The 27,809-nt window shown below is 39.4% G+C and overlaps 2 protein-coding genes across 6 annotated transcripts in view; one reads left to right on the top strand and one right to left on the bottom strand.

Moving 5' to 3' along the window:
- EFHC2 (EF-hand domain containing 2) overlaps positions 1-27,809 on the bottom strand; it is a 241,688-nt gene that overhangs the window by 153,679 nt on the left and 60,200 nt on the right. The gene's annotated exons all lie outside the window — the stretch shown is intronic.
- Positions 134-6,763, top strand: LOC100849486 (putative deoxyribonuclease TATDN2). The gene has a single exon (XM_059883802.1). It carries the CDS (start codon positions 1,045-1,047, stop codon positions 2,917-2,919), a length of 1,875 nt encoding a protein of 624 aa, XP_059739785.1. The 5' UTR covers positions 134-1,044; the 3' UTR covers positions 2,920-6,763.

Below are 27,809 nucleotides of genomic sequence, written 5' to 3'. Positions count from 1 at the left end.
CTATGTTTTTAAAAACCGTAATTACATTTTTTTTATTTTTTAAAAAAATTAAGTGTTAGAAAAACAAAAAGCCAGTAATGGCTCCAATGGCGGCAGCTCCAGGCAGGCTGGCTGGGACACAGGATGTGGGGGGAGGAGCAGCTGTTGGGCGGAGGGAACAGACCTGAGGTAGAGGCAGAAAGGTGGAGCCCAGCTTGGGGGGAGTGCTTCCGGTGGCCAGGGCTGGTGGGCAGGACGATCTGTGCCCTTCCCCCACCCTTCTCCAGCACACTGGGTTCGGCCCTGCTCTCCTTCACTCCATCGGCCAAATGGACTTCTAGGCCACCAGGCCAGCTCAAGGGCGCCTCTGTGGGGTCCCTAAAGCACCTTGCAGTCTTTTGGAGGGCTCTGATATCTCTCGAGGGCCTCGTATTCCAAACCAAACGGAAGCGCTTTCTAGTCACCGGAAGTGCTTTGACGCCCGGAAGTAGATCCGTAGGGGCGGGGGAAAGTGGTCCGTGATCCGTGAGGCACGCTGTGGCTTCGGGGTTCGGACGCCATACCCGGCTGTCGGTGAATCTTGGATCTTTGTGACTTTTCCAAATACCTTTGAGATCACGAACTCAGTGGAAGGACCTTGACATCACTAGAACACTGAGAACTGGGACAGGCGAGTGAAAGAAAGGAGAGCAGAGCGGTCCCGAAGCCGCGGAAGCGGCGCAAGTTCAGCGCTAAGGTAGGATCCCCCAGCAAACGTGGATCCTCTGGCGTCCCAGTGACGTGGCCCCCTCCAGCTGGCCAGCTTAGAACTCTGTATTACGTCCCGGGGAGTCTAGCAGCCCCGAGGACCTAAAAGTCCAGAAGGACATTCTTGTGGCCTTCAAGCCGAGGTTTCCTGGGGCTCATCCTACCAGGGAATTCCTCCTCCTACCCTTCCCGTTCCTCACGCTCCAGTGTGGGTAGAAAAGCCTCCAAAGACTACTGATTTGGAGTACTTGAGGTTCTTCTCATCTTTGGAATCGTCTTAGCGCCATCCGCATTTGTTCTGCTAGCTTTCTAGAAGAAATGGCTTCTCTAAAGGATGCTAAGGTTAATCCCAAAAACAGTTCCTGTGACTCTGCAAACGCAGAATTTGCAGCCGTAGCTGACGGTCAAAATACTAAGACTGAGGAAGCAAATGGCGGACAGAGAAAGCAGGGTAGTCAGCAAGACCAAAGCTCATCAGTGGTCGACTTGAAGGCAATTCAGGGCGTCCCGGAACCATCAATGCCAGGAGAGGCTGCCACTAGTACAAAAGGGAGTGCAGCAGAGCAGCCCAGTCCTGGAGAAAGAGGAGCCAGCTGTATCCCCTGCTCTGGTCCTCACGGAAAAACGTCAGCCTCAGAGGTTGGAGTGGAGAATAGAGAGATTAGAGGCGTCTGTGACAAAAGAATGATGACACAGCCTGAGCAGAAGCCACTTGGTGACCCAAAGTCATTCTTTTCTGAAAAAGGCTCTTCTGCCCAAAAATTTCCAGACAGCCATGACCATTCTTCAGAAATACCAAAACATCAAAATTGGGGTGTGGTAACTGAGCACCCTTCTTCAGGATGTGACTGGTCTGATTTGGGTGAGGTTCCTACGTTGGGATTCCCTCAGGAAGAGCCAGTCTCACTCAGTCTGGCAGAAACTTCAAAGCCTCCATTCTTCACAACTGAGCAGGTTACCTACTGGCCTAATTGGTACGGTGGCCCTTGGCATGACTCTGCCAGCTACTGGCCCAGCAGTTCCAAGCCTCCTTGCTATTCTTCCATGGGCCATAGCATCAGCAGCAGCAGCACATACCTGGCTGGAAGGAGCAGCCAGAGCTACTGGAGTGATTATTCCTCTAGTTTTCTAGTGTCCTCCTCAGACTGGTCCAGAGAGTGGATGGCATCAGAAGGTCAGTCTCCAAGTTCTCGTTCATTTCTTTTCTCTAGAGGTTCAGAAACCAAGGTGAAGGAGTGGAGATGGCATCTCCAAGAGGAGATCCCACCACATCATCAGGGAGAATATGCATATTATTACCTGCCAAAGAGCCAGTGGGAACAAAGCCTAGAGGTGGGTTTCATTGATACCCACCTGCAAAAGCACCATTGGAAACAAAGCCTAGAGGGTTTCATTGATACCCACTGTCACCTGGAAATGCTGTTTTCCAGGCTGTGTTTCAGAGGGACCTTTGGCAGGTTCAGAGAAGTTTATAGTCGCTCCTTCCCTAAGGAATTTCAAGGCTGCATCTCCGATTTCTCTGATCCTCGCACACTAAACAATGGTCTATGGGAGGAGATGTTGAAAGATAATATGACTTGGGGGGCCTTTGGCTGTCACCCCCATTTTGCAAGTGGCTACAATGACATCCAAGAAAGAAACATTTTGCAAGCCTTACGGCACCCCAAGGCTATAGCATTTGGAGAAATTGGCTTGGATTATTCCTATAAGTGCAGCACACCTATCCCAGAGCAGCACAAGATATTTAAGAAGCAGCTACAGCTGGCCGTGTCTCTAAAGAAGCCCATAGTGCTCCACTGCCGAGAAGCTGACAGTGATCTGCTGGGCATCATGAAAAAATTTGTGCCCTCTGACTACAAGATCCATAGGCATTGCTTCATTGGTAGTTACCGAGTCATCGAGCCTCTTCTTAACTACTTTCCCAACATGTCCGTGGGCTTCACAGCAGTCCTGACCTACCCTTCTGCCTGGGAAGCCCGGGATGCTCTGAAAAATATCCCACTGGAAAGAATCCTTGTGGAAACCAACTCTCCCTACTTCCTCCCAAATGGGGTTTCTAAAAGGTATTGCCGGTATTCCCATCCAGGTCTGGCCCTGCATACGATTGAAGAGATTGCCAAAATCAAAGATCAGTCGATCTCTCACACCTTGGTTACCATACGAAAGAACACTAGTCGTGTCTACAATATTTAAGCAGAGAGGGCACAGTCAGGAGTCTTCCAGAAAAGAAAGACCAGCATCCTGACAACACAAACATAGACTTGGTTTGAACTCTGCCTGTGTCCCAGGTCAAGGAGGTGTTTGGCAAGCCCATTGGAACAGAAGAAACCAGAACAGGATGTTCTCCTCAAAACCTCTTCGTAAGACTTCTGCTTCTGGCTGGTAGGGTGGGGTGCAGTGGGATGGGAGGAGGGCTAAGGGAACTATCCTTAATGTTATTAGGGGTTTCCTCCTAGCCCAGTTGTGCCAGGGTAGTCCGTAAAGAAGATAGAGTTCCATAGGGTTCAAGTTCGCTAATCCAAATCCTTGTTCTCTGCAGCCTGTGTTTTTGAGCAATTGGTGACTAAAGTCACCCTCCTGTCTTAAAAAAGGGGGGGAGGGCAAGGAATGTTGAATTTTAGAAATAAGCTAGGTGACTTGTTCTGTTTATTGCCAAAATCTATTTGTTATTATAGGAGTTCTATAATCCCTATGGGTTGTTGTTAAATTCTTAAATTTGTGACTGTTCAACTTGCAATTTCTTTCTAAAGATAAACTAACAGTATCGTTTCATCTAAGAGGAAATAGGTTTAGATAAAAATGAGTTAATAGTCATAATAAGGGTGGGGGGGACTGTCGGGTAGCTTAGAATGACAGGAGCCAAACTGGTGGAATCTTAAAACCACTGAGATGGGTTTTGATTCTGAACTGAACTTCCTCACAACACTTGGATAACTGTAAAGCTCTTCAGATAACCAGCATTTAATAGCAATTCTTCATTCAAATTGCTCTGATTCTTTACAAAGGCAAATGTATACCACTTAGAAAAATCATTCTCCAGAAGGGCAGAAACAAAGAAGAGCTTCAGCTGCCCACTTGGCAAACAGCAGTCCTCCTTGAGAAATTAAAATGAACCCACATTTTAGGGAAAACATTTGAATTAGGAAATTTAATTTTGCCAGCCAAAGCACATACTTAAGTCTAGGAGTCCCATTACTGGATGAGAAATTCCATTTTTAAAATGGAAAATCACTTTTGAAAACTAAATCAATGAAAAGAGGCCTAGCATACTCCAGACTTCTCTAGTTTCCTTTGTGCCTGTTTATGAGGATCCAGAAAAATCAGCTGGCTCTTCACCATCTGGTTCTCAGTTCAGAAGTCTCCTCCACAGAGAAGCCCTCCCTGACCACCAGTTTGTAAGTGTTCACCTCACCTAAGAGGAAAAAAATCCTTGGTTTACTATTTTGATTTCATTCTAGCACTTAGCCTTGTTTGAGATTGTATTGTTAATATAATGTGTTCATTGGTTATCTTCCCCACTAGGTTGTAAGTTTACATGCTTGTGATTCTCCTTCACACTGTATATACACCTGATGTTAGAAGAGTGCCTGGAATAGAGCAGGCACTCAGCAAAGATTTCTTGGAATAATGTGAATGAATAACTGACTTTATTAACAACTGGCAGTAAATGATAATACCTGAGCAAAGGGGCAGATACTAGTAAGAGACTAGAAAATTAAGCCATCCTAGTCTAGCACTCCTGGTTAATTTACAAGACAAGGCAAGGTTGAAAAGCCACGTATACTCTGCCAGTAGATGTCATCGATAATAAAAGGAATAAATAAAAAAGATCGAGCCCTACCAGGGACTTGACAGTTCATATTTCCTATGAATAATACTGAGTATAGCATAGATTTCTTCTTTGCTGGGAATCTAGTCATTTGAGAAAAAGAAAGCTGTAGCTAAAGAGCTTCGCTTTGCTTAGAACAAAAGAAGTTGATGCAGTGTTAAAGGTGCGATTTAATTACATTTTGCAAGACAGAAAACATTCAAAAATTAAGCCAGTGTTTTGAGTTAGGAAGGTTTTTTTTTTTTTTTTCCATTTAATGTATGCTTTAGATAGACATTGTTCACAGTGTGTCCCTCAACCCACTGGAGCCCTGAGCTTTTGATAAACAATTTTAGGAAAGTGGGTTCCATGGACACACATATTTGGTAAATAATGAGTTGTACAAAGTTTCTCAGATTTCTTTTTATCTCACATGTTCTGTGATATACCAACACGAGCCACAAATACTCAAGACGGTGTTTCTTAAAGTTGTGCTGTGCTTAGTTTAGTTGCCCGTTGTGTCTTTGTGACCCCACGGACTGTAGCGCGCCAGGCTCTTCTGACCATGGGGATTCTCCAGGCAAGAATACTGGAGTGGGTAGCCTATCCCGAAATGGCAGCCCACTGCAGTATTCTTGCCTGGAAAATCCCATGGACAGAGGAGCCTGGTGGGCTATAGTCCATGGGATTCCAAATAGTCAGGTGTCTGAGCACACATGCATGCACAGCACAATTCAGTGAGCTCAAGTTCTTTAGAAACACAGGGAAACACAGCCTTAGTCACACTCTTGCTGTTGTGATGCCCTTATCACACTTTGTACAAATCTCTGCTCATGACGTTCTAACATCCTCTGTCATTTACCTTTCTCACAACATAAGCTCTGTGGAGAACACAGTGTCATCAATGTGATCCTAGCAAAGTGACATTACCAAGTGGGCACTTTAAAAACAAGTGTAAATGAATGTTTACATTTGTAAGCATAAAATCAGTAAGACAAATAGGATATACACATATTAAAATTAAAGTTCTGTTCCAAAAAAAGGATCTTTTTACATGGAGAAAATACTTTTCTTAACCTGCTCGTCTCCCTCTACATTTTTGATGACAAATGCATAGACTATACTCTGCAGTGTTTCTAACATGTGAGAGCTTTGCCATTATTTCTTTAGGAATGGAAGTGAGCAATAGTCTTTTCTGAGTGTAGTATATCCAGAGTGGCAGAAGTCAAAAATCACAATCTTCCTTTTACTTATTTCATGAAAGCAGTAAAGAACACTTTATCTGTTAATGTTACTAGTTAAAAATTAATAGAAAAAAAATAATGAAAACAAGAAAAAAAATGAAAAAAACCCACAAAACAAAAACAAACATCATGATCCAGATGTGCAAAATTTGAGCCGTTTGTAAGTCGTTTTCTACTAAAGTCATAGATAGTTCATTGAGTTGTAGAGATAGATTATTTAGCATTCATATTTGTATGGCACTTGGTTTGTCTACTGTCCTGTTCTGGAAGTTCAGAGAGCCATGAAGACAGCCAGGGATCTAGAATTTCAATTTGTCATGTGGTCCCTGGGCCATCAGTCAGTCCAGAGTCACCAGGTCTCTCATGCCCATTAATGGGCTGGGCTCCCTGAACCTTGGCAGTCCTTTCACACTGCACATCAATATTTCGCTTCACTTAAATTTTAGAAAGGCAGTTAATTCTATCTTTAAAGCTCAAAAGGAACAAATTGCCCACTTTGTCTTGAGAGATGGGAGGATTCTGTTTCTTCAGCTGGTCTTTATTCGTATCTGACATCAAAATGAGTACCTGCTTATTGTGGAATTTTTGAGACTACTAAAGAGCACAAACAGGGGGAAAAAGTTCAAAATCCTACTACTAGGAAACAGTTTAACAACTGAAGTAGCTCTCTAGAGGTTTTCCCCTAACATTTCCATAGTTTTGGCCAATTCCAGCATTGTACTCCTTGAGTCAGCTTTACTAATTAGTATTTACTATAAAACTCATTTCACATCATAATTAGCATAAGCAGTGCATTTTACTTCCTCTGAGTTTGTGATTTAAATACATTATTTTGTGTATTATGGTTTGCTTTCCTGAGCAACAAACTAGAAGTGTGTTAATTCTGTTGTATGTTTTTAAGACTCAACTCTTTGATCTCTTGTTCAAATCTTTTCTGCTTACTGATTTATAAAATGCTGCTTTTAAGTTTGTTTTTTCCTTCAGTTCTTGGGTATCTGTTTTTTTTTTTTTTTTGGTACTTTTTTCTAATGCCTTAAGTTTAATTTGGGGGGAAAAGATAAAAGTATTCAATACCACAGATTTGCTTTAATTATAACTCTGCTATATCGATAGGATTTTTTATTTTAATGTTTATTTTCCCACTAAAAATTAATACATATGCATTACACAAATATGAAAATAGGAACAGAAAGAAGTATAGGATATTTCCACTACCCAAAACCCACTGTTTTATTAATGTCTTTTCTTAACATAATTGTGATTCTATGTCAAATTACATATACTTTTAAAAAAAATTGTATTTTCCTTATTATGCCAAATTATATATATATATTTTTAAATGCATATGTTTTCATGCCCATACTCACTGAAGATTTATATGCCACAAAATCCCACCACCAATCTATATACAATTTCATGTATATGTTGATTAAGCAGAGTTAAAGAAGGAATATTTACAGGTTCGAGAGATTTCAATTCTATTCATTGTTTTTAATTTGTAAAGAATTGTCAGTTCAAGTGTTAATTCCAAAAATTAACATCTATTGGAACAATGCCCTCGAATGGACAAAAATAATGTATTTTTTTCTTTTTATATCCCTATCTTGCATTTGTCATTTTACTGTTTATTGTGCTTTTATCTTTAAATAAACATTTAAAATGCTTACAATCTGTTTTCAACTTTATTTATATTTTGTAATTTACTCATAAGTTTGTTTCCGTTGCTTACCACTAACCCTTTCATTTTATGACTTCCCCCAAGGTTGAACCATTTAATTTGCTTTATGATTGGCTGGAGTTCAAGCAACTTTCTCAGGAAAAGATTGTGAATGGCATGTTTATGAGAAATCATGTATCTGAGAAAATCTTTCTGCTGCTTTCATTAATAATACCTTGGCTGAGTCTAGAACTTTTGGGTCACATACATTTTCCTCTAAAAGTTAGAGACACTGCTTCACTGTCTCCTGGCATTTAATTTGCATAGCATTCTGATGTCAACTTCTCTTTATTTGGAGGGTTAAACTACTTTTTCTCTCAGGATGTTAGGTAATTTCTTTGCATTGCCGTTGAAATTAACATTAAAAAATGCCAGACTATATCTGCTTATTGGTTTCTCTTTTATTATTTTCTCTGGTACACACTAAGCATTCAGTCTAGCTGAGAAAGTTGGTTTTGTCGGCTGCTGTCTCAGGTCACACAGAGTTGGACACGACTGAAGCGACTTAGCAGCAGCATAGCACGCTTAATTGATTTGATTGCTTTTAATCTAGCTTTTAATTCTTTAGGAGCAACTGTCTATATTATAGGAGCTCCACCTTTTGTCCAGCCTTTCATTACCTATCTCACTGCTCTCATATCTAACCTTTTCCTCTGCATTCTGGGAGAATTTTTCAAGTTTGCCTCTTCCATATCATTTTCTCATTTCTTTTCTTTCTTTTCTTTTCTTTTTCTTTTCTTTTTTTTTTTTTTTTTACTATATATAGTGCTTTTTAGTTTCCTCACATTGTTTTCCTTCTTTAGTGAACTCCCTTTGCCTTTTCACCTACAGGCTCATTCAGCAATATTTTAAATGTATTCTCTTGTTCTCTTGTCTCCTTCTAACCTTCACTTCAGTTTGCTTTAACCACTTTGTTTCATATACTTCTTTCCACTTAATAGGAAGCACAAAGCAAATTATCAAAAATATTCATTTTCTTATGGGAAACATCTTTTTAAAATAAATATTTGTCTTCCTCTGCCCCTTAAATACTATGTTCTTCTCCATTTATGTTACAGAGCCTTTTCAGAAACCTTCTCTTGGGTTTCTTTGTTCATTCTTGAATAAAGAGCAGTGTATCTAGACTGATGTTTTTCTAAAACTAGGGTGGGCAGGTCTTCTTTCCTTCCTTCACTGCCAATTCCAGTGTTCTAATTCCTCCTGTCAGTGGGAAGCTGGTTGATAGAAATTCATACACAGCCTATTAAAAGAAGCAGGGGCCATGGAGAGTCCCTGCAGGAAAAACTTCAGGTTTTTCCATGAAAAAATTTTATAAATTGACCGACTTCCACTCTGGGAACAGAGCTTGTATAGCCAGTCCTTCATGTTCATTGCCTGCCACATCAGAGAAACGCCCTAATGTAGGGACTGCTTTTTCCCGCAGTGTGACTATTACTGAGGGGGCCTCCTAGTAACACTCTTAATCCATCAATAGCTATGAAAGTAAGCCCAGTGGAAGTCCCTACAGATTGTCAGAACCGCCCAACTCCATTCTTGTCACTTCCTCAGGAAGTGAAATTTCACATTGGTTTTGGTATAATTCTTAAAAATGACCACCTGCACTGTATCCAGTTGAAATCCTTCACCATTTGCAGCATGAAGATGGAACTTCTCCCTGGCCTTCAACACTATTATGGACTCTCCACTGCTTGTCAGCCTTTTGGCTAAGATGAAGTGTGACTTCTCCATATTTAAAAATTTTGCAGTCATTTTATTTGGGATTGCGAAGATGGAGATGTTCATCTAAATATCAACGCCCAAGTTATAACCTCACTCCAAATTCTCATTTTTTCCTCATTTCTTTTTTGATAAATTTATGTTCCTATGGACACTGTGTTCAAATAGGCAGATCTTATTTTAGAAAATTCAAGTTATACAAATCTGAATCTCATTTAGCTGAACATAAGAGATGGTCAATAAAGGTAAATTCAATAACTAAATAAAAATACAAACTAGAGAAAGATAATTTCTACAAATTTTTATATTATAAAAATATAATCAATTTATGCTCCAATTTTTTCTTTTTTGGTCTGATGGAATTTATTTTTTAATATAAATTTATTTATTTTAATTGGAGGCTAATTACTTTACAATATTCTTTTGGTTTTGCCATACATTGACATGAATCCACCATGGATGTACATGTGTTCCCCATCCTGAACACCCTTTCCACCTCCCTCCCCATACCATCCCTCTGGGTCATCTCAGTGCACCAGCCCCGAGCACCCTGTATCATGCATCGAACCTGGACTGGCAGTTCATTTCACATATGATAATATACATGCTTCAATGCCATTCTCCCAAATCATCCCACCCTTGCCCTCTCCCACAGAGTCCAAAAGACTGTTCTATACATCTGTGTGTCTTTTGCTATCTTGCATACAGGGTTATCGTTACCATCTTCCTAAATTCAATATATATGCGTTATTATACTGTATTGGTGTTTTTCTTTCTGGCTGACTTCACTCGTATAATAGGCTCCAGTTTCATCCACCTCATTAGAACTGATTGAAATGTATTCTTTGTAATGGCTGAGTAATACTCCATTGTGTATATGTACAACAGCTTTCTTATCCACTCGTCTGCTGATGGACATCTAGGTTGCTGCCATGTCCTGGCTATTATAAACAGTGCTGTGATGAACATTGGGGTACATGTGTCTCTTTCAATTCTGGTTTCCTTGGTGTGTATGCCCAGCAGTGGGATTGCTGGGTCATATGGCAATTCTATTTCCAGTTTTTTTAAGGAATCTCCACACTGTTCTCCATAGTGGCTGTACTAGTTTGCATTCCCACCAACAGTGTAAGAGGGTTCCCTTTTCTCCACACCCTCTCCAGCATTTATTGCTTGTAGACTTTTGGATAGCAGCCATTCTGACTGGCGTGAAACGGTACCTCATTGTGGTTTTGATTTGCATTTCTCTGATAATGAGTGATGTTGAGCATCTTTTCATGTGTTTGTTAGCCATCTGTATGTCTTCTTTGGAGAAATGTCTGTTTAGTTCTTTGGTCCATTTTTTGATTGGGTCATTTATTTTTCTGGAATTGAGCTACAGGAGTTGCTTATATATTTTTGAGATTAATTCTTTGTCACTTGCTTCGTTTGGTATTATTTTCTCCCATTCTGAAGGCTGTCTTTTCACCTTGCTTATAGTTTCCTTTGTTGTGCAGAAGCTTTTAATTTTAATTAGGCCCCATTTGTTTATTTTTGCTTTTATTTCCAAAACTCTGGGAGGTGGGTCATAGGGGATCCTGCTGTGATGTATGTCGGAGAGTGTTTTGCCTATGTTCTCCTCTAGGAGTTTTATAGTTTCTGGTCTTACATTTAGATCTTTAATCCATTTTGAGTTTATTTTTGTGTATGGTGTTAGAAAGTGTTCTAGTTTCATTCTTTTACAAGTGGTTGACCAGTTTTCCCAGCACCACTTGTTAAAGATATTGTCTTTTCTCCATTGTTAACAAGTGGTGCTGGGAAAACTGGTCAACCACTTGTAAAAGAATGAAACTAGAACACTTTCTAACACCATACACAAAAATAAACTCAAAATGGATTAAAGATCTAAATGTAAGACCAGAAACTATAAAACTCCTAGAGGAGAACATAGGCAAAACACTCTCCGACATACATCACAGCAGGATCCCCTATGACCCACCTCCCAGAGTTTTGGAAATAAAAGCAAAAATAAACAAATGGGGCCTAATTAAAATTAAAAGCTTCTGCACAACAAAGGAAACTATAAGCAAGGTGAAAAGACAGCCTTCAGAATGGGAGAAAATAATACCAAACGAAGCAAGTGACAAAGAATTAATCTCAAAAATATCCAGCAACACGACTGAGCGACTTCACTTCACTTTTTAGGTCCTTGTTAAACCTTTCTTGCATCTTCTCAATCCTTGTCTCCAGCCTATTTATCTGTAACTCCATTTTGTTTTCAAGATTTTGGATCATTTTCACTATCATTATTTGGAATTCTTTATCAGGTAGATTCCCTATCTCTTCCTTTTGTTTGGTTTGCTGAGCATTTATCCTGTTCCTTTAACTGCTGGGTATTTCTCTGCCTCTTCATCTTGTTTATATTGCTGTGTTTGGTGTGGCCTTTCCGTATTCAATGGCTTCCCTGGTGGCTCAGATGGTAAAGTGTCTGCCTGCAGTGCGGGAGACCCGGGTTCGATTCCTGGGTCAGGAAGATCCCCTGGAGAAGGAAATGGCAATCCACTCCAGCACTCTTGCCTGGAAAATCCCACTGATGGAGGAGCCTGATAGGCTACAGTCCATGGGGTCGCAAAGAGTCAGACATGACTGAGCAACTTCACTTTCACTTTCCATATTCTGGCAGTTTGTGGGGTTCTCTTTATTGTGGAGTTTCCTTACTGTGGGTGGGGTTGGACGGGTGGCTTGTCAAGGTTTCCTGGTTAGGGAAGCTTGTGTTGGTGTTCTGGTGGGTGGAGCTGATTTCTTCTCTCTAGAGTGCAATGAAGTGTCCAGTAATGAGTTATGAGATGTCATTGGGTTTGGTGAGACTTTGGGCAGCCTGTATATTGAAGCTCGGGGCTATGTTCCTCTGTTGCTGGAGAATTTGCGTGGTATGTCTTGCTCTGGAACTTGTTGGCCCTTGGGTGGAGCTTGGTTTCAGTGTAGGTATGGAGGCATTTGATGAGCTCCTATCGATTAATGTTCCCTGGAGTCAGGAGTTCTCTGGTCTCAGGATTTGGAGTTAAGCCTCCTGCCTCTGGTTTTCAGTCTTATTCTTACAGTAGCCTCAAGGTTTCTCCATCTGTCACTTCCAGGGTGGTTCCCTCTATTTTAGCTTCTTCTGTTTGCTGGTCTCTTTAGTGTCTAATTTCTGCCCTGACACAAGGAGGCGGTGGTGGACACTTTTTTAGGCTCACTTGTTTGGTCGTGCTGTGGGGAGGGAGGAACACTGCAAACAAATATCACTGGCGTGTGTGGGGAGTGCTCACAGTGTCTCAGCCACACTGGGTTTACCCCTGCTCACGGCGTGTGTGCTTTCCCTGTCTACACTGTTTAGCCTCTAAGTTGTTCTGCTGGGAACTGCCTGAGGCCGGCCCTGGGTTGTATGCACTTCCCAGGTCTAAGCCACTCAGGTTCAGGTTCTCGGGTACGCCTCAAAGGTGCAAACTCGGTTGGGCCTGCGTTTTGTGCCCTTCCCAGGTCCGAGCAGCTCAGGTGACCAGGTGTTTGGTGAGCGCAGTCACTGCGATTTATCACCTCCCCCGTCCCTGCTGCTCAGTTTTCTGGGTGTACAACCAGCACACCTTCTCAGGCGGATGTCGACTGTCCAGAATCCCAAGAAGTCTTGGTTAGCAATGAAGCCTGCTTGCAGTTTGGTATAGGATGCCTCTCTGGGGCCGCAACTGCCCCCTTCTGGCTCTGGCTGCCCTCACCTGCCTGTCTCTGGTGGGGGATGGGCCAGTCTGCAGCCAGCTAGCTCTGCTCAGTCCTTTTTTCTGTGAGCTGGCCTGGAGGTGTCTTAGGTTAGGGGTTTTCACTGGATAGCTATCCCACAGTCTGGTTTGCTATCTCAAGTTAGTTCCCTCAGATTTCCCTCGGGGCATTCAGGCCTGGTCCTTACTCTAAGCAATGCAGCCTGTGGCTCCCTGCCCAGCCCCCGCACTGCTAGTTGCAGATGCGGGCATCTGAGCTGCTTCTCCAGTGGGAGTTACCATTGGGCATGTAATCTGTGGGTTTTAATTATTTTTCCTCCCAGTTATGCTGCCCTCTGAGATTCCAAGGCTCGTCACAGACTCGCCAGTGAGTGTTTCCTGGTGTTTGGAAACTTCTCTCTTTTTTAAGACTTTCTTCCCAGGACGGATCTCCGTCCCTACCTCTTTTGTCTCTCTTTTTATCTTTTATATTTTTTCTACCTCCTTTTGAAGACAGTGGGCTGCTTTCCTGGGTGCCTGATGTCCTCTGCCAGCATTCAGAAGTTGTTTTGTGGAATTTACTCAGCGTTCAAATGTTCTTTTGATGAATTTGTGGGGGAGAAAGTGGTCTCCCCGTCCTATTCCTCCACCATCTTAGGACCGCCCTATGCTCCGATTTTCATGACTAAATATAGGGTGGGTTTAAAATGAAATGCACCTACATGGACAGGATAAGCCTTCATCAAACTTATTTTTACTTGTCTGTTTCTTCTTTTTTTTTTTTCCCTCATTCACAGTATTATTTTATTTTATTTTTATTTTTTAAATTTTATTTTATTTTTAAACTTTACACTATTGTATTAGTTTTGCCAACTATCGAAATGAATCTGCCACAGGTATACCCGCGTTCCGCATCCTGAACCCTCCTCCCTCCTCCCTCCCCTACCCTCCCTCTGGGTCGTCCCAGTGCACCAGCCCCAAGCATCCAGTACCGTGCATCGGACCTGGACTGGTGACTCGTTTCATACATGATATTATACATGTTTCAATGCTATTCTCCCAAATCTCCCCACCCTCTCCCTCTCCCACAGAGTCCATAAGACTGATCTATACATCGGTGTCTCTTTTGCTGTCTCGTACACAGGGTTATTGTTACCATCTTTCTAAATTCCATATATATGCGTTAGTATACTGTATTGGTGGTTTTCTTTCTGGCTTACTTCACGCTGTATAATAGGTTCCAGTTTCATCCATCTCATTAGAACTGATTCAAATGTATTCTTTTTAATGGTTGAGTAATACTCCATTGTGTATATGTACCACAGCTTTCTTATGTATTCATCTGCTGATGGGCATCTAGGTTGCTTCCATGTCCTGGCTATTATAAACAGTGCTGCGATGAACATTGGGGTACACGTGTCTCTTTCCCTTCTGGTTTCCTCAGTGTGTATGCCCAGCAGTGGGATTGCTGGATCATAAGGCAGTTCTATTTCCAGTTTTTTTTTTTTTTTTTTCCTATTTCCAGTTTTTTAAGGAATCTTCTTGAGACCTGATTTTATGGTGCATAAAGGCGGGGGGGGGGAAGGGGAGAAAAAGATGGTGGAGGAGTAGATGGAGGTGGAGTACATCTCTCTCCTCAGATATATCAGAAATACACCTTCAGACACAGACGTGCATGCAGAGTAGAAGCTGAGAGCGGACAAGAGTACCTGACCAGTGGAAAAGAATATACAGAACCATCCAAAACTTGGTAGGATGAAGGAACTGGGGAAAAACAGGAGTGTTAGTATAAAGGGACCTGCCCTCAGCGGGTGGGGGAACTGAAGCAGGGGTCCAATCCCCAAATTGGGGCAACTGTATGAATCAGAGGAGAAATATTTAAGGCTGAGAGTGAAACAGCTGATCTGTGGCACCCTAAATGGAATGAGAATCAGACAGTCCTTGCCACAGCCATACATACCCAGAACAGGAATACAAGTCTCCTGGAAGGGGCAGTGTCTGGGAGCTGGAGTTTAGGGATTGTGGAACAATCCCAGGGCAAGGGCTGCTGTTGACTGCAGAGAGACGGATTGAGGGGATGTGAGGGAGGAGATCATGGTGGAAAATGCCTGTGGAGGAAAGCCAGGCACCCATGGAGGCAAGGCCATACTGCTAAGTCATGCATAGTGGTTGGAGCTATCACCATAGCCTCTCTTCCCCAGCTCAGGACAGCATCTGCAGTTGAACAATAGAGAGGCTGGCCCATCAAATGCCTGATGCAGTGAACTGCAGAGTAGGACCCCACCCAGAGTGACCCCTTAAGTGCCTGATGCACCAATCTTCAGAGTAGGACCTCAGCCAGGGGGGCCCCCTCTATGTGCCTGAATGGGCAGAGCTACAGAGAAAGACTGGCCAAAGAGGCCTTCTGATCAACAGCTACAAAAGACTGGAAAAAAGACTCATACGGCCATAACACCTGTGGCAGAGGCAGTCCGTGTCCCTGCACACTTGGAGCCACCGGGGTCCCCACAAGCCAAACAGCTGTACCAACTTCACGCTCAACTCTCACTGGGCCAGAGCTACCACAGGCAAAAAAAAGTCTTGTGTCTATGCGTGTAGGGTCACTTCGGTCGAGTCCAACTCTGTATAACCCTGCAGACTGTGGCCTGCCAGACTTCTGTGTCAGAAAAGAGGTTCTCCGGAAAAGAATACTGGAGCGTATTGGCTAATACTGGTTGCCATACCCTTCTAGAGCACTATATTTCCTGCTGCCCTAGCTGCCAACACCCCCTGAGTACCTGGTTCCACCAGAACCCCTACAACCCAAGCAGCTGCACAACCTCCAAATATGGCCCTCAGGGGCAAACCCAAGTCCTCCAAGGCAGCCCCAGGAGCAAACCCTAGTGGACGACCCATATCCAGAGGTGGAAATTGAAACCCAGGGGCAGTGTGGCTAAGAAAGAAGACCCAAAACCTTCCCACCAGCTGTAAAAGCTACAGATTAAATCCACACAATTAACTAAGCAGACTCTGTGTCTATGGAATATATAAAAGGCCAATGAGAGTTCCCACAAAAGAAAATGCACTAGCCCTGATAACTGTGGACAATGGAGGCAGGAACACACAGGAGTAGGACCAGATTAGAATCTGAGCTGCCTCCATAGCAGGTCCAGAGATCAGCAGAGTATTGGAGGGCATCCTAGAGAGTTAAGATGGACTGTGACTCTCAGCGAGGGAAAGGACTGACAGCAGTAACTCAAGAAAAACATTTATTATTCTTATTTTTTTACTTGTTTTGTAAATTCTTTCAGATTTTTTTTTCTTTTCTTCCCCCCCGTTGTAGATTTTATTGGCATGAAGAAATCCAATTAAGTTTGAGCTTTTTTTTTTTTCCTCAGTCACATTTTTTATTGTCATAAACCTGTGCCTCTATTTTGGGCTTTTTCAGTTCTGTGGAGTTTTCCTCATTTTTTCTTTTCTCTTTTTTAATTTTAGTTTTTAATGTTTAAACCTATTATTTTTTCTACATTTATTCTTTTGTTTGTTTTTTTTCCTACTGTTCTTTACGCTTTGCAGTTAATCTTTAATGTATATAAATCTACTTTATCTACCTCTATTTAAATTGCATGTCTGTTCTTTCTTTCTTTTCTTTCTCTCCTTTCCTCTCTAACATATTTGTTAGTTTTATTTTCATTATTTATTCCCTAATTGGCACCTTGCTTTAGTTTTGTTTTCCAGTTTGTGCTCTAATTAGTTTTGTCCTGGTAGATATAATTTTTGCTTTCCTTTGTTCGCTGGGTCAATCTATTGTACTTTATATTTGTTGGACTGTTTTGATTTTGCCTAGGGGTGTACATGTATATGTGTATATTGAGTCACACTTTCTATTATTGTTATAAGCCTCTGCCTCTACACTGGGCTTCTGCAGTTCTGTGGAATTTTCTTTTTTTTCTTTCTTTTTCCTTTTTTTTTTTCTTTTCCCTTTTTTATAATTTTAATTTTTTAAACCTATTATATTTTTTTCTACACTTATTCCTTTGTTTACCTTTCCTACTGTTCTTTTCCCCTGAGAGTTAATCTTTAACGTATAAATCTTCATCTACCTCTATTTAACTTTACATATCTATTCTTTCTTTCTTTTCCTTCTTTCCTTTCCTCTCAACATATTTATTAGATTTGTTTTCATTGCTTTATTCTCCACTTGGCACCTTGCTTTAGTTTTGTTTTCCAGTTTGTGCTTAAGTCAGTTTTGTTCTTAACTGGTACATATAATTTTTTATTTCCTTTGTTCGCTGGGTCAATATACTGTACTTTATTTTTGTTGGACTGTTTTCACTTTGCTCATGGGTGTATATGTAAATGTGTAAATTCCATTATTTTAATTATTATCTGCCTGATTTTGTAACTGTCATTGGCCTGGGATTCATCTTTGGTTTCTCATTTTTGGATATTTGTTTTAATCTCACTTAATGCCATAAGAAACCGCTTGTGGCATCTTCATTCCTGACCAGAGATGAAGCCTTGAGCCTTTGGAGTGGGAGCACTGACTCCAAGACCCTAGACTATCAGAGAACTAACACTAGGGAGTATCAAATAGTGAGAACTCACACAAAGGAAACCACTTGAATACAAGACCCGGCATCACCCAGCCACTAGTTGCCCCTGTGCAGGACACCTCATCTACAGAACAAACAAAACGAAAATACAAACCCAATCATCAGCAGACAGGATTACCACCTCACTCAGCCTTTCCCATCAGAGGAAAAACAAACATAGGAACAAAAACTCAGCACAAATTTCCTATACAAAGCTCACACAAACCACTGGACCAACCTGAAGAGCAGAAACCAAAAGGAAGAAAGAATTCAACCTTCTTCAAGGAAAGAATTCAACTTTCCTCCAAGCTTGGGAAAAGGAGACCTCAAACACAATAACTAAACAAATAATGAAAAGGCAGAGAAATACTACACAAGTGAAGGAACAAACTAGCAACACAGAAGTCCAAATAAATGAAGAGGAAATAGGCAAATTACCTGAAAAAGAATTAAGAATAATGATAGTAAAGATGATCAAAAACCTTGAAAACAAAATGGAGAAAATGTAAGAATCAATTAACAAAGACCTAGAAGAATTAAAGTATAAATACACAGAGACAAACAACACAATTACTGAAAGTAAAAATACTCTAGAAGGAATCAATAGCAGAATATCTGAAGCAGAAGAATGAATTAGTGAGCTGGAAGATAAAATGGTGGAAATAACTTCTGAAGAGCAGAATAAAGTAAAAAGAATGAAAAGAGCTCAGGACAGTCTCAGAGACCTCTGGACCATATCAAATGCACCAACATTTGAATTATAGGGGTCCTAGATGAAGAAGAGAAAAAGAAAGTGTATGAGAAAATTTTTGAAGAGATTATAGTTGAAAATTTCCCCAATATGGAAAAGGAAATAGTCAATCAAGTCCAAGAGGCACAAAGAGTCCCATACAGGATAAACCCAAGGAGAAACACGCCAAGACACATACTAATCAAACTAACAAAGACTAAACACAAAGAAAGAATATTAAAAGCAGCAAGGGAGAAGCGACAAGTAACATACAAAGGAAACCCCATACTCTTAACAGCTGATCTTTCAGCAGAAACTCTGCAGGCCAGAAGGGAATGTCAGGATATATTTAAAGTATTGAAAGGGAAAAATCTACAATCAAGATTACTGTACCCAGCAAGGATCTCATTCAAAATTGATGAAGAAATAAAAAGCTTTTCAGACAAGCAAAAGTTAAGAGAATTCAGTACCACCAAACCAGCTTTACAACAAATGTTAAAGGGATATATATGTAGTCAAGAAATACAACCGAAGAAAAAAGACCTACAAAATCAACCCCAAACAATTAGAAAATGGCAATAGTAACATATATATCAATAATTACTTTAAATGTAAATGGATTAAATGCTCCAACCAAAAGACACAGATGCTGAATGGATATAAAAACAAGACCCATATATATGCTGTCTACAAGAAATCCACTTCAGACCTCAAGACACATATAGACTGAAAAGTGAGAGGATGGAAAAATATATTCCATGCAAACGGGAAGCAAAAGAAAGACAGAGTAGCAATCCTCATATCAGATAAAATAGACCTTAAAATAAAGATTACAAGAGATAAGGAAGGACACTACATAATAATCAAGGCATCATTCCAAGAGGAAAACGTAACAATCATAAATATCTATGTACCCAACATAGGACCACCTCAATACATAAGACAAACACTAACAGACATAAAAGGAGAAATTGACAGTAACACAATAATAGTAGGAGATTTTAACACCTCACTCACACCAATGGACAGATCATCAAAACAGAAAATAAGGAAACACAAGTCTTAACTGATACATTAGATGAGATGGTTCTCATTGATATCTTCAGGACATTCCATCCAAATGCAGATGGAATATACATTCTCCTCAAGTGCACATGGGACATTCTCCAGGATAAACTACATCTTAGGTCACAAATCAAACCTAAGCAAATTTATGAAAATTGAAATTGTATCAAGCATCTTCTCCAAGCACAATGCTATGAGACTAGGTATCAATTACAAGGGGAAAAAGTGTAAGAAACACAAACACATGAAGACTAAACAACACATTTCTAAATAACCAACAGATTACTGAAGAAATCAAAAGAGAAATAAAAAATTCTAAAAACAAATGACAATGAAAACACAACAACTCATAACCTACAGGATGCAGCAAAAGCAGTTCTAAAAGGGAAGTTTATAGCAATACAATCCTACCTCAAGAGACAAGAAAAATATCAAACAACCTAACTTTACACCTAAAACAACTGGAAAAAGAAGAACAAAAATCCCCCAAAATTAGTAGAAGGAAAGAAATCATAAAGATCTGAGCAGAAATAAATGAAAAAGAAATTAAAGAAACAATAGTAAAGATTAATAAAACTAAAAGCTGGTTCTTTGAGAAGATAAAATTGACAAGCCTTTAGTCAGACTCATCAAGAACAAAAGAGAGACAAATCAAATTAACAAAATTAGAAATGAAAAAGGAGAGGTTACAGCAGACAATGCAGAAATACAAAAGATCATAAGAAACTATTATGAACAACCCTATGGCAATAAAATGAATAACCTGGAAGAAATGTACAGATTCTTAGAAAATTCCAGTCTTCCAAGACTGAACCAGGAAGAAATAGAAATTATGAACAACCCAATTACAAGCACTGAAATAGAAGCTATGATAAAAAAAAACTCCCAAAAAAACAAAATCCCAAGACCAGATGGCTTCACAGGAGCTATCCAACATTTAGAGAAGAGCTAATGCCTATCTTTCTAAAACTCTTTTTAAAAATTGCAGAGGAAGGAACACTTCCAAATTCATTCTATGAGGCCACCATCATCCTAATACCAAAATCAGACAAACACAACACAAAAAAAGAAAACTACAGGCCAATATCACTGATGAACATACATGCAAAAATCCTCAACAAAATTTTAGCAAACAGAATTCAGCAACACATCAAAAGGCTCATATACCATAATCAAGTTGGGTCTATTCCAGGATGCAAAGATTCTTCAATATACAAAAATCAGTCAGTGTGATATACCGTATTAACAAATTGAATCATAAAAACCATATGATCATCTCAATAGATGCAGAAAAAGCCTTTGACAAAATTAAGCACCCATTTATATTAAAACTCTCCAAAAAAATGGGCATAGAAGGAACCTACCTCAGCATAGTAAAGGCCATATGTGGTAAGCCTACAGCAAACATTATTCTCAGTGGTGAAAAACTGAAAGCATTCCCCCTAAGATCAGGAACAAGACAAGGGTATCCACTTTCGCCACTATTATTCAACATAGTTCTGGAAATCCTAGCTACAGCAATCAGAGAAGAGAAAGAAATAAAATGAATCCAGATTGGAAAAGAAGAAAAGCTCTCACTGTTTGCAGATAACATGATATTGTACATAGAAAACCCTAAAGATAGTATCAGAATTCAGTAAAGTTGCAGGATACAAAACCAATACACGGAAACCACTTGCATGTCTATATACTAACAATGAAAAATCAGAAAGAGAAATTAAGGAATCAATCCCATTCACCATTGTAACAAAAATAGTTAAGTATCTAAGAATAAACCTACCTAAGGAGACAAAAGAACTGTACACAGAAAATTATAAGACACTGATGAAAGAAATCAAAAATGACATAAACAGATGGAGAGATATTTCATCTTCTTGGGTAGGAAGAATCAATATCATGAAAATGACTATACTACCAAACACAAGCTATAGATTCAGTGCAATCTCTATCAAATTGCCAATGGCATTTTTCACAGAACTAGAACAAAAAATTTCACAATTCATAAGGAAACACAAAAGACCTTGAATAGCCAAAGCAGTCTTGAGAAAGGTGAATGGAGCTGGAGGAATCAACCTTCCTGACTTCAGATTATACTACAAAGCTACAATCATCAAGACAGTATGGTACTGGCACAAAAACTGAAATATAGACCAATGGAACAAAATAGAAAGCCCACATATAAACCCATACACCTATAGGTACCTTATTTTTGACAAGAATATACAATGCAAGATGCAAGAATATATAATGGGGCAAAGACAGCCTCTTCAATAAATGGTGCTGAGAAAACTTGACAGCTACATGTAAAACAATGAAATTAGAACACTTCCTAACACCATACACAAAGAAAAGTAAAAATGGATTAAAGAGCTAAATATAAGACCAGAAACTATAAAGCTCTTAGAGGAAAACATAGGCAGAACACTCTATGACATAAAGCAAGATCCTCTATGACCCACCTCCGAGAGTAATAGAAATAAAAACAAAAGTAAACAAGTGGGACCTGATTAAACTTAAAAGCTTTTGCATAGCAAAGGAAACTATAAGCAAGGTGAAAAGACAACCCTCAGGATGGGAGAAAATAATAGCAAATTAAAAAACTGACAAAGGATTAATTTTCAAAATATACAAGCAGCTCATACAACTCAATGCCAGAAAAACAAACAACCCAATCAAAGAGTTGGAAAAAGACCTAAACAGACATTTCTCCAAAGAAGATATATAGACGGCTAACAAACACATAAAAGATGCTCAATATCGCTCATTATTAGAGAAATAAAATAAAAACTACAATAAGATGTCATATTACCTCACACTGGTCAGAATGGCCTCAAAAAGTCTACAAACAATAAATGCTAGAGAGGGTGTGCAGAAAGGGGAAGGCTCTTGCACTGTTGGTGGGAATGTAAACTGATACAGCCACTATGGAAGACGGTATGGAGATTCCTTAAAAAACTAGGAATGAAACTGCCATATGATCCAGCAATCTCACTCCTAGGCATATACCCTGAGGAAACCAAAACTGAAAGACACACATGTATACCATTGTTCACTGCAGCACTATATACAATAGCTAGAACATGGAAGCAACCTAGATGTCCATCGACAGATGAGTGGATAAGGAAGTTGTGGTATATATTCACAATGGACTATTAGTCATAAAAAGGAATGCATTTGAGTCAGTTCTAATGAAGTGGATGAACCTGGAACCTATTATACAGAGTGAAGTGAGTCAGAAAGAGAAAGATAAATACCATGTTCTAATGCATATACACAGAATCTATAAAAGTTGTACTGAAGAATTTATTTACAGGGCAACAATGGAGATACAGACATAGGGAACAGACTTATGGACATGGGGAGAGTGGGGGAGGGGTGAGATGTCTGGAGGGAGGAACATGGAGACTTATGTTGCCATGTGTGGAATAGGTGGCAGACGAGAATTTGCTCTGTGGCTTGGGAAACTCAAACGGGCTCTGTATCAACCTAGAGTGGTGGGATGGGGAAAGAGATAGGAGGGAGTTTCAAAACGAAGGGAATATATGTATATCTATGGCTAACTCATGTTGAGGTGTGACAGAAAACAGCAAAATTTTATAAAGCAATTACCTTCAATAAAAAATAAATTAATTTTTTTTTAAAATTTCAATAAAAGGGGGGCAGATGTGACTAAAAAGCTAGAATATTGCTCTTGTAGTATTATTACTAATTAACCAAATAACTGGTGCAAACAACTCAAATTCTTTGCTGGTTAAACTTTGAGCAAAAATTAGAAAACCACAGGATAGTGCAGTACTATTTAAAGGATTAAGAAAAATATATATAGATAACAGTGCTTTGGAGAGAAAATGTATATATAAAAATACTGAATAATACATAAATCAGTATAGGATGCAAAGCTATAAGCTTAAAAATACTGTAAAAACCACATCTAACAATTGTCTTTTCACATCCTTATGGAATCTATTGAGCAAGGCAAGTTAAAAACACATGATATTACTGGGGAGCAGTCCTAAGATGGTGGAGGAATAGGACAGGGAGATCACTTTCTCCCCCACAAATTCATCAAAAGATCAATTGAATGCTGAGCAAATTCCACAAAACAGTTTCTGAACATTGGCAAAGGACACCAGGCACCCAGAAAGGCAGCCCACTCTCTTTGAAAGGAGGTCACCTCTATCTCCTCCCTCCCCCTTCTCTTCTCTACCTAACTCTGAATCTCTTTGCATGTTCCGTGCTGTGGAGAACACTTAGGGAACTGATTACTTGCTAGATCTGCCTCTCTCCTTTTGACTCCCCCTCTTCTCCTCCTGGTCACCTCTATCTCCTTCCTCCCTCTTCTCTTCTCTGTGTAACTCTGTGAACCTCTCTGAGTGTTCCAGACTGTGGAGAGCACATATGGAGTTGATTACTGGCTAGATTGCTCTTTCCCCTTTTGATTCCCCCTCTTCTCCTTCTGGTCACCTCTTCTCCCTCCTCCCTCTTCTCTTCTCCATGTAACTCTGTGAACCTTTCTGGGTGTCACTCACTGTAAAAAATCTTTTCACCATTAACCCAGATGTTTTATCATCAAATAAAGAAGAATGGATGGAGAAGTCTTGAGGCTACTGTAAGAATACGACTGAAAGCCAGAGGCAGGAGGCTTAAATACAAAACTTGAGAACACCAGAAAACTCCTGACTCCAGGGAAAATTAATCAACAAAAGCTCATCTAAAAGTCTCCATAACTACACTCAACAGCTAACAAATTTCAGAGCAAGACATACCAAGCTAATTCTCCAACAACACAGGAACATAACCCTGAGTATTAAAATACAGGCAGCCAAAAGTCACACCAAACCCATAGACACCTCAGAACTCACTACTGGACTCTTCATTGCACTCCAGAGAGAAGTGATCCAGCTCAACCCACCAGAACACTGATGCAAGCTTCCCTAACCATAAACCTTGACAAGCCACTCATCCAACCCCACCCACAGAGAGCAACCTTCACAATAAAGAGGAACCACAAACTTCTAACATACAGAAAGGCGACCCCAAACACAGCAATCTAAACAAGATGAAAAGGCAGAGAAATATTCAGCAGGAAGGAAACATGATAAATGCCCAGCAAACCAAACAAAAGAGGAGGAGATAGGGAGTCTACCTGAAAAAAATTCAGAATAATGATGGTAAAAATGATCCAAAATCTTGAAAACAAAATGGAGTCACAGGTAAATAGACTAGAGACAGGGATTGTGAAGATGCAAGAAATGTTTAACAAGGACCTAGAAGAAATAAAAAAGAGTCAATCAACAATGAATAATGCAATAACTTAGTTCAAAAGCACTCTGGAGGGAACGAACAGTAGAATAACAGAGGCAGAAGATAGGATAAGTGAGGTGGAAGATAGAATGGTTGAAATAAATGAAGCAAAGAGGAAAAAAAAATAATTAAAAGAAATGAGCACAACCTCAGAGAACTCTGGGACGATGTTAAACGCTCCAACATTTGAATCATAGGAGTCCCAAAAGAAGAAGACAAAAAGAAATACCATGAGAAAATACTTGAGGAGATAATAGTTGAAAACTTTTCTAAAATGGGGAAGGAAATAGCCACCCAAGTCCAAGAAACCCAGAGAGTCCCAAACAGGATAAACCCAAGGCAAAACACCCCAAGACACATATTAATCAAAGTAATGGAGATCAAACACAAAGAACAAATATTAAAAGCAGCAAGGGAAAAACAACAAATAACACACAAGGGGATTCCCTTAAGTATAATAGCTGATCTTTCAATAGAAACTCTTCAGGCCAGAAGAGAATGGCAGGACATACTTAAAGTGATGAAAGAGAAAAACCTACAACCCAGATTACCATACCCAGTAAGGATATCATTCAAATATGAAGGAGAAATCAAAAGCTTTACAGACAAGCAAAAGCTGGGAGAATTCAACACCACCAAATCAGCTCTTCAACAAATGCTAAAGGATCTTCTCTAGACAGGAAACACAGAAAGGGTGTATAAACTCGAAACCAAGACAACAAAGTAAATGGCAATGGGTTCATACTTATCAATAATTACCTTAAATGTAAATGGGTTGAATGCCCCAACCAAAAGACAAAGACTGGCTGAATGGATACAAAAACAAGACCCCTATATATGCTGTTTACAAGAGATCCACCTCAAACCAAGGGACACATACAGATTGAAAGTGAAGGTCTGAAAAAAGATATTTCATGCAAATGGAGACCAAAAGAAAGCAGTAGTACCAATACTCATATCAGAAGAAAGATTTTGAAATAAAGGCTGTGGAAAGAGACAAAGAAGGACACTACATAATGATCAAAGGATTAATCCACGAAGAAGATATAACAATTATAAATATGTATGCACCCAACATAGGAACACCAAAATATGTAAGGCAAAGGCTAACAAGTATGAAAGGGGAAATTAACAGCAACACCGTAATACTGGGAGACTTTAATACCCCATTCATACCTATGGATAGATCAACTAAACAGAAAATTAGCAAGGAAACACAAACTTTAAATGCTACAACAGACCAGTTAGACCTAACTGGTATCTATAGGACATTTCACCCCAAAACAATGAATTTCACCTTTTTCTCAAGTGCACACGGAACATTCTTCAAGACAGATCACATCATGGGCCATAAATCTAGCCTTGGTAAATTCAAAAAAATTCAAATCATTTCAAGCCTCTTTTCTGATCACAATGCGGTAAGATTAGATGTCAACTACAGGAAAGAAACTACTAAAAATACAAATATATGGAGGCTAAAAAACATGCTTCTGAATAACCAACAAATCACAGAAGAAATCAAAAAAGAAATCAAAATATGTATAGAAACAAATGAAAATGAAAACATGACAACCCAAAACCTATGGGATTCAGGAAAAGCAGTGCTAAGGGGAAGGTTCATAGCAGTACAAGCTTACCTCAAGAAACAAGAGTAAAAGCAAATAACCTAACTCTACACCTAAAGCAACAAGAAAAAGAAGAAATGAAGAACCCCAGGGTTAGTAGAAGGAAAGAAATCATAAAAATTAGGGCAGAAATAAAGAAAAAGAAACAAAGGAGACTATAGGAAAAATCATCAAAACTAAAGGCTGGTTCTTTGAGAAGATAAATAAAATAGACAAACCGTTAGCCAGACTCATCAAGAAAATAAGGGAGAATTATCAATTCAACAAAATTAGAAATGAAAGTGGACAAATCACAACAGACAACACAGAAATACAAAGGATCATAAGAGACTACTATAAGCAACTATATGCCAATAAAATGGACAACTTGGACGAAATGGAAAAATACTTAGAAAAGTATAACTTTCCAAAAGTGAACCAGGAAGAAATACAAAATCTTAAGAGACCCATCACAAGCACAGAAATTGAAACTATAATCAGAAATCTTCCAACAAACAAAAGCCCAGGACCAGACGGCTTCAAATTCTATGAACAATTTAGAGAAAAGAAACACCTATACTACTCAAACTTTTCCAGAAAATTGCAGAGGGTAAACTTCCAAACTCATTCTATGAGGTCACCATCACCCTAATACCAAAACCAGACAAAGATGCCACAAAAAAAGAAAACTACACACCAATATCACAGATGAACATAAATGAAAAAATCCTTAACAAAATTCTAGCAAACAGAATCCAACAAGATATTAAAAAGATAATATATCATGACCAAGTGGGCTTTATCCCAGGGATGCAAGGATTCTTCAATATTCACAAATCAATAAATGTGATGCATCACATTAACAAATTGAAAGATTAAAAACCATATCTCAATAGATGTAGAGAAGGCCTTTGACAAAATTCAACATCCATTTATGATAAAAACTCTCCAGAAAGCAGGCATAGAAGGAACATACCTCAACATAATAAAAGCCATATATGATAAACCCACAGCAAACATTATCCTTAATGGTGAAAAATTGAAAGCATTTCTCCTAAAGGCAGGAACAAGACAAGGGTACCCACTCTCACCACTACTATTCAACATAGTTTTGGAAGTTTTAGCCACAGCTATCAGAACAGAAAAAGAAATAAAAGGAATCCAGATAGAAAAAGAAGAAGTAAAACTCTCCCTGTTTGCAGATGACATGATCCTCTATATAGGAAACCCTAAAGACACCAACCAGAAAATTACTAAAGTGAATCAATGAACATAGTAAAGTTGCAGGATATAAAATCAACACACAAAAGTCCCTTGCGTTCCTATACACTAACAACAAGAAAACAGAAAGAGAAATTAAGGAAATAATCATATTCCCCATTGTGACAAAAAGAATAAAATACTTAGGAATACATCTACCTAAAGAAACAAAAGACCTATATATAGAAAAATATAAAAACACCACTGAAAGAAATCAAAGAGAACACAAGTAGATGAAGAAATATACTATGTTCATGGATCAGAAGAATCAATATAGTGAAAATGAGTATACTACCCAAAGCAATCCATAGATTCAATGCAATCCCTATCAAGCTACCAAAAGTATTTTTCAGA

The sequence above is a fragment of the Bos taurus genome, chromosome X (assembly GCF_002263795.3).
Source record: "Bos taurus isolate L1 Dominette 01449 registration number 42190680 breed Hereford chromosome X, ARS-UCD2.0, whole genome shotgun sequence".
NCBI classification, from domain to species: Eukaryota; Metazoa; Chordata; class Mammalia; order Artiodactyla; family Bovidae; genus Bos; species Bos taurus.
This window is presented reverse-complemented; position numbering and strand designations above follow the sequence as displayed.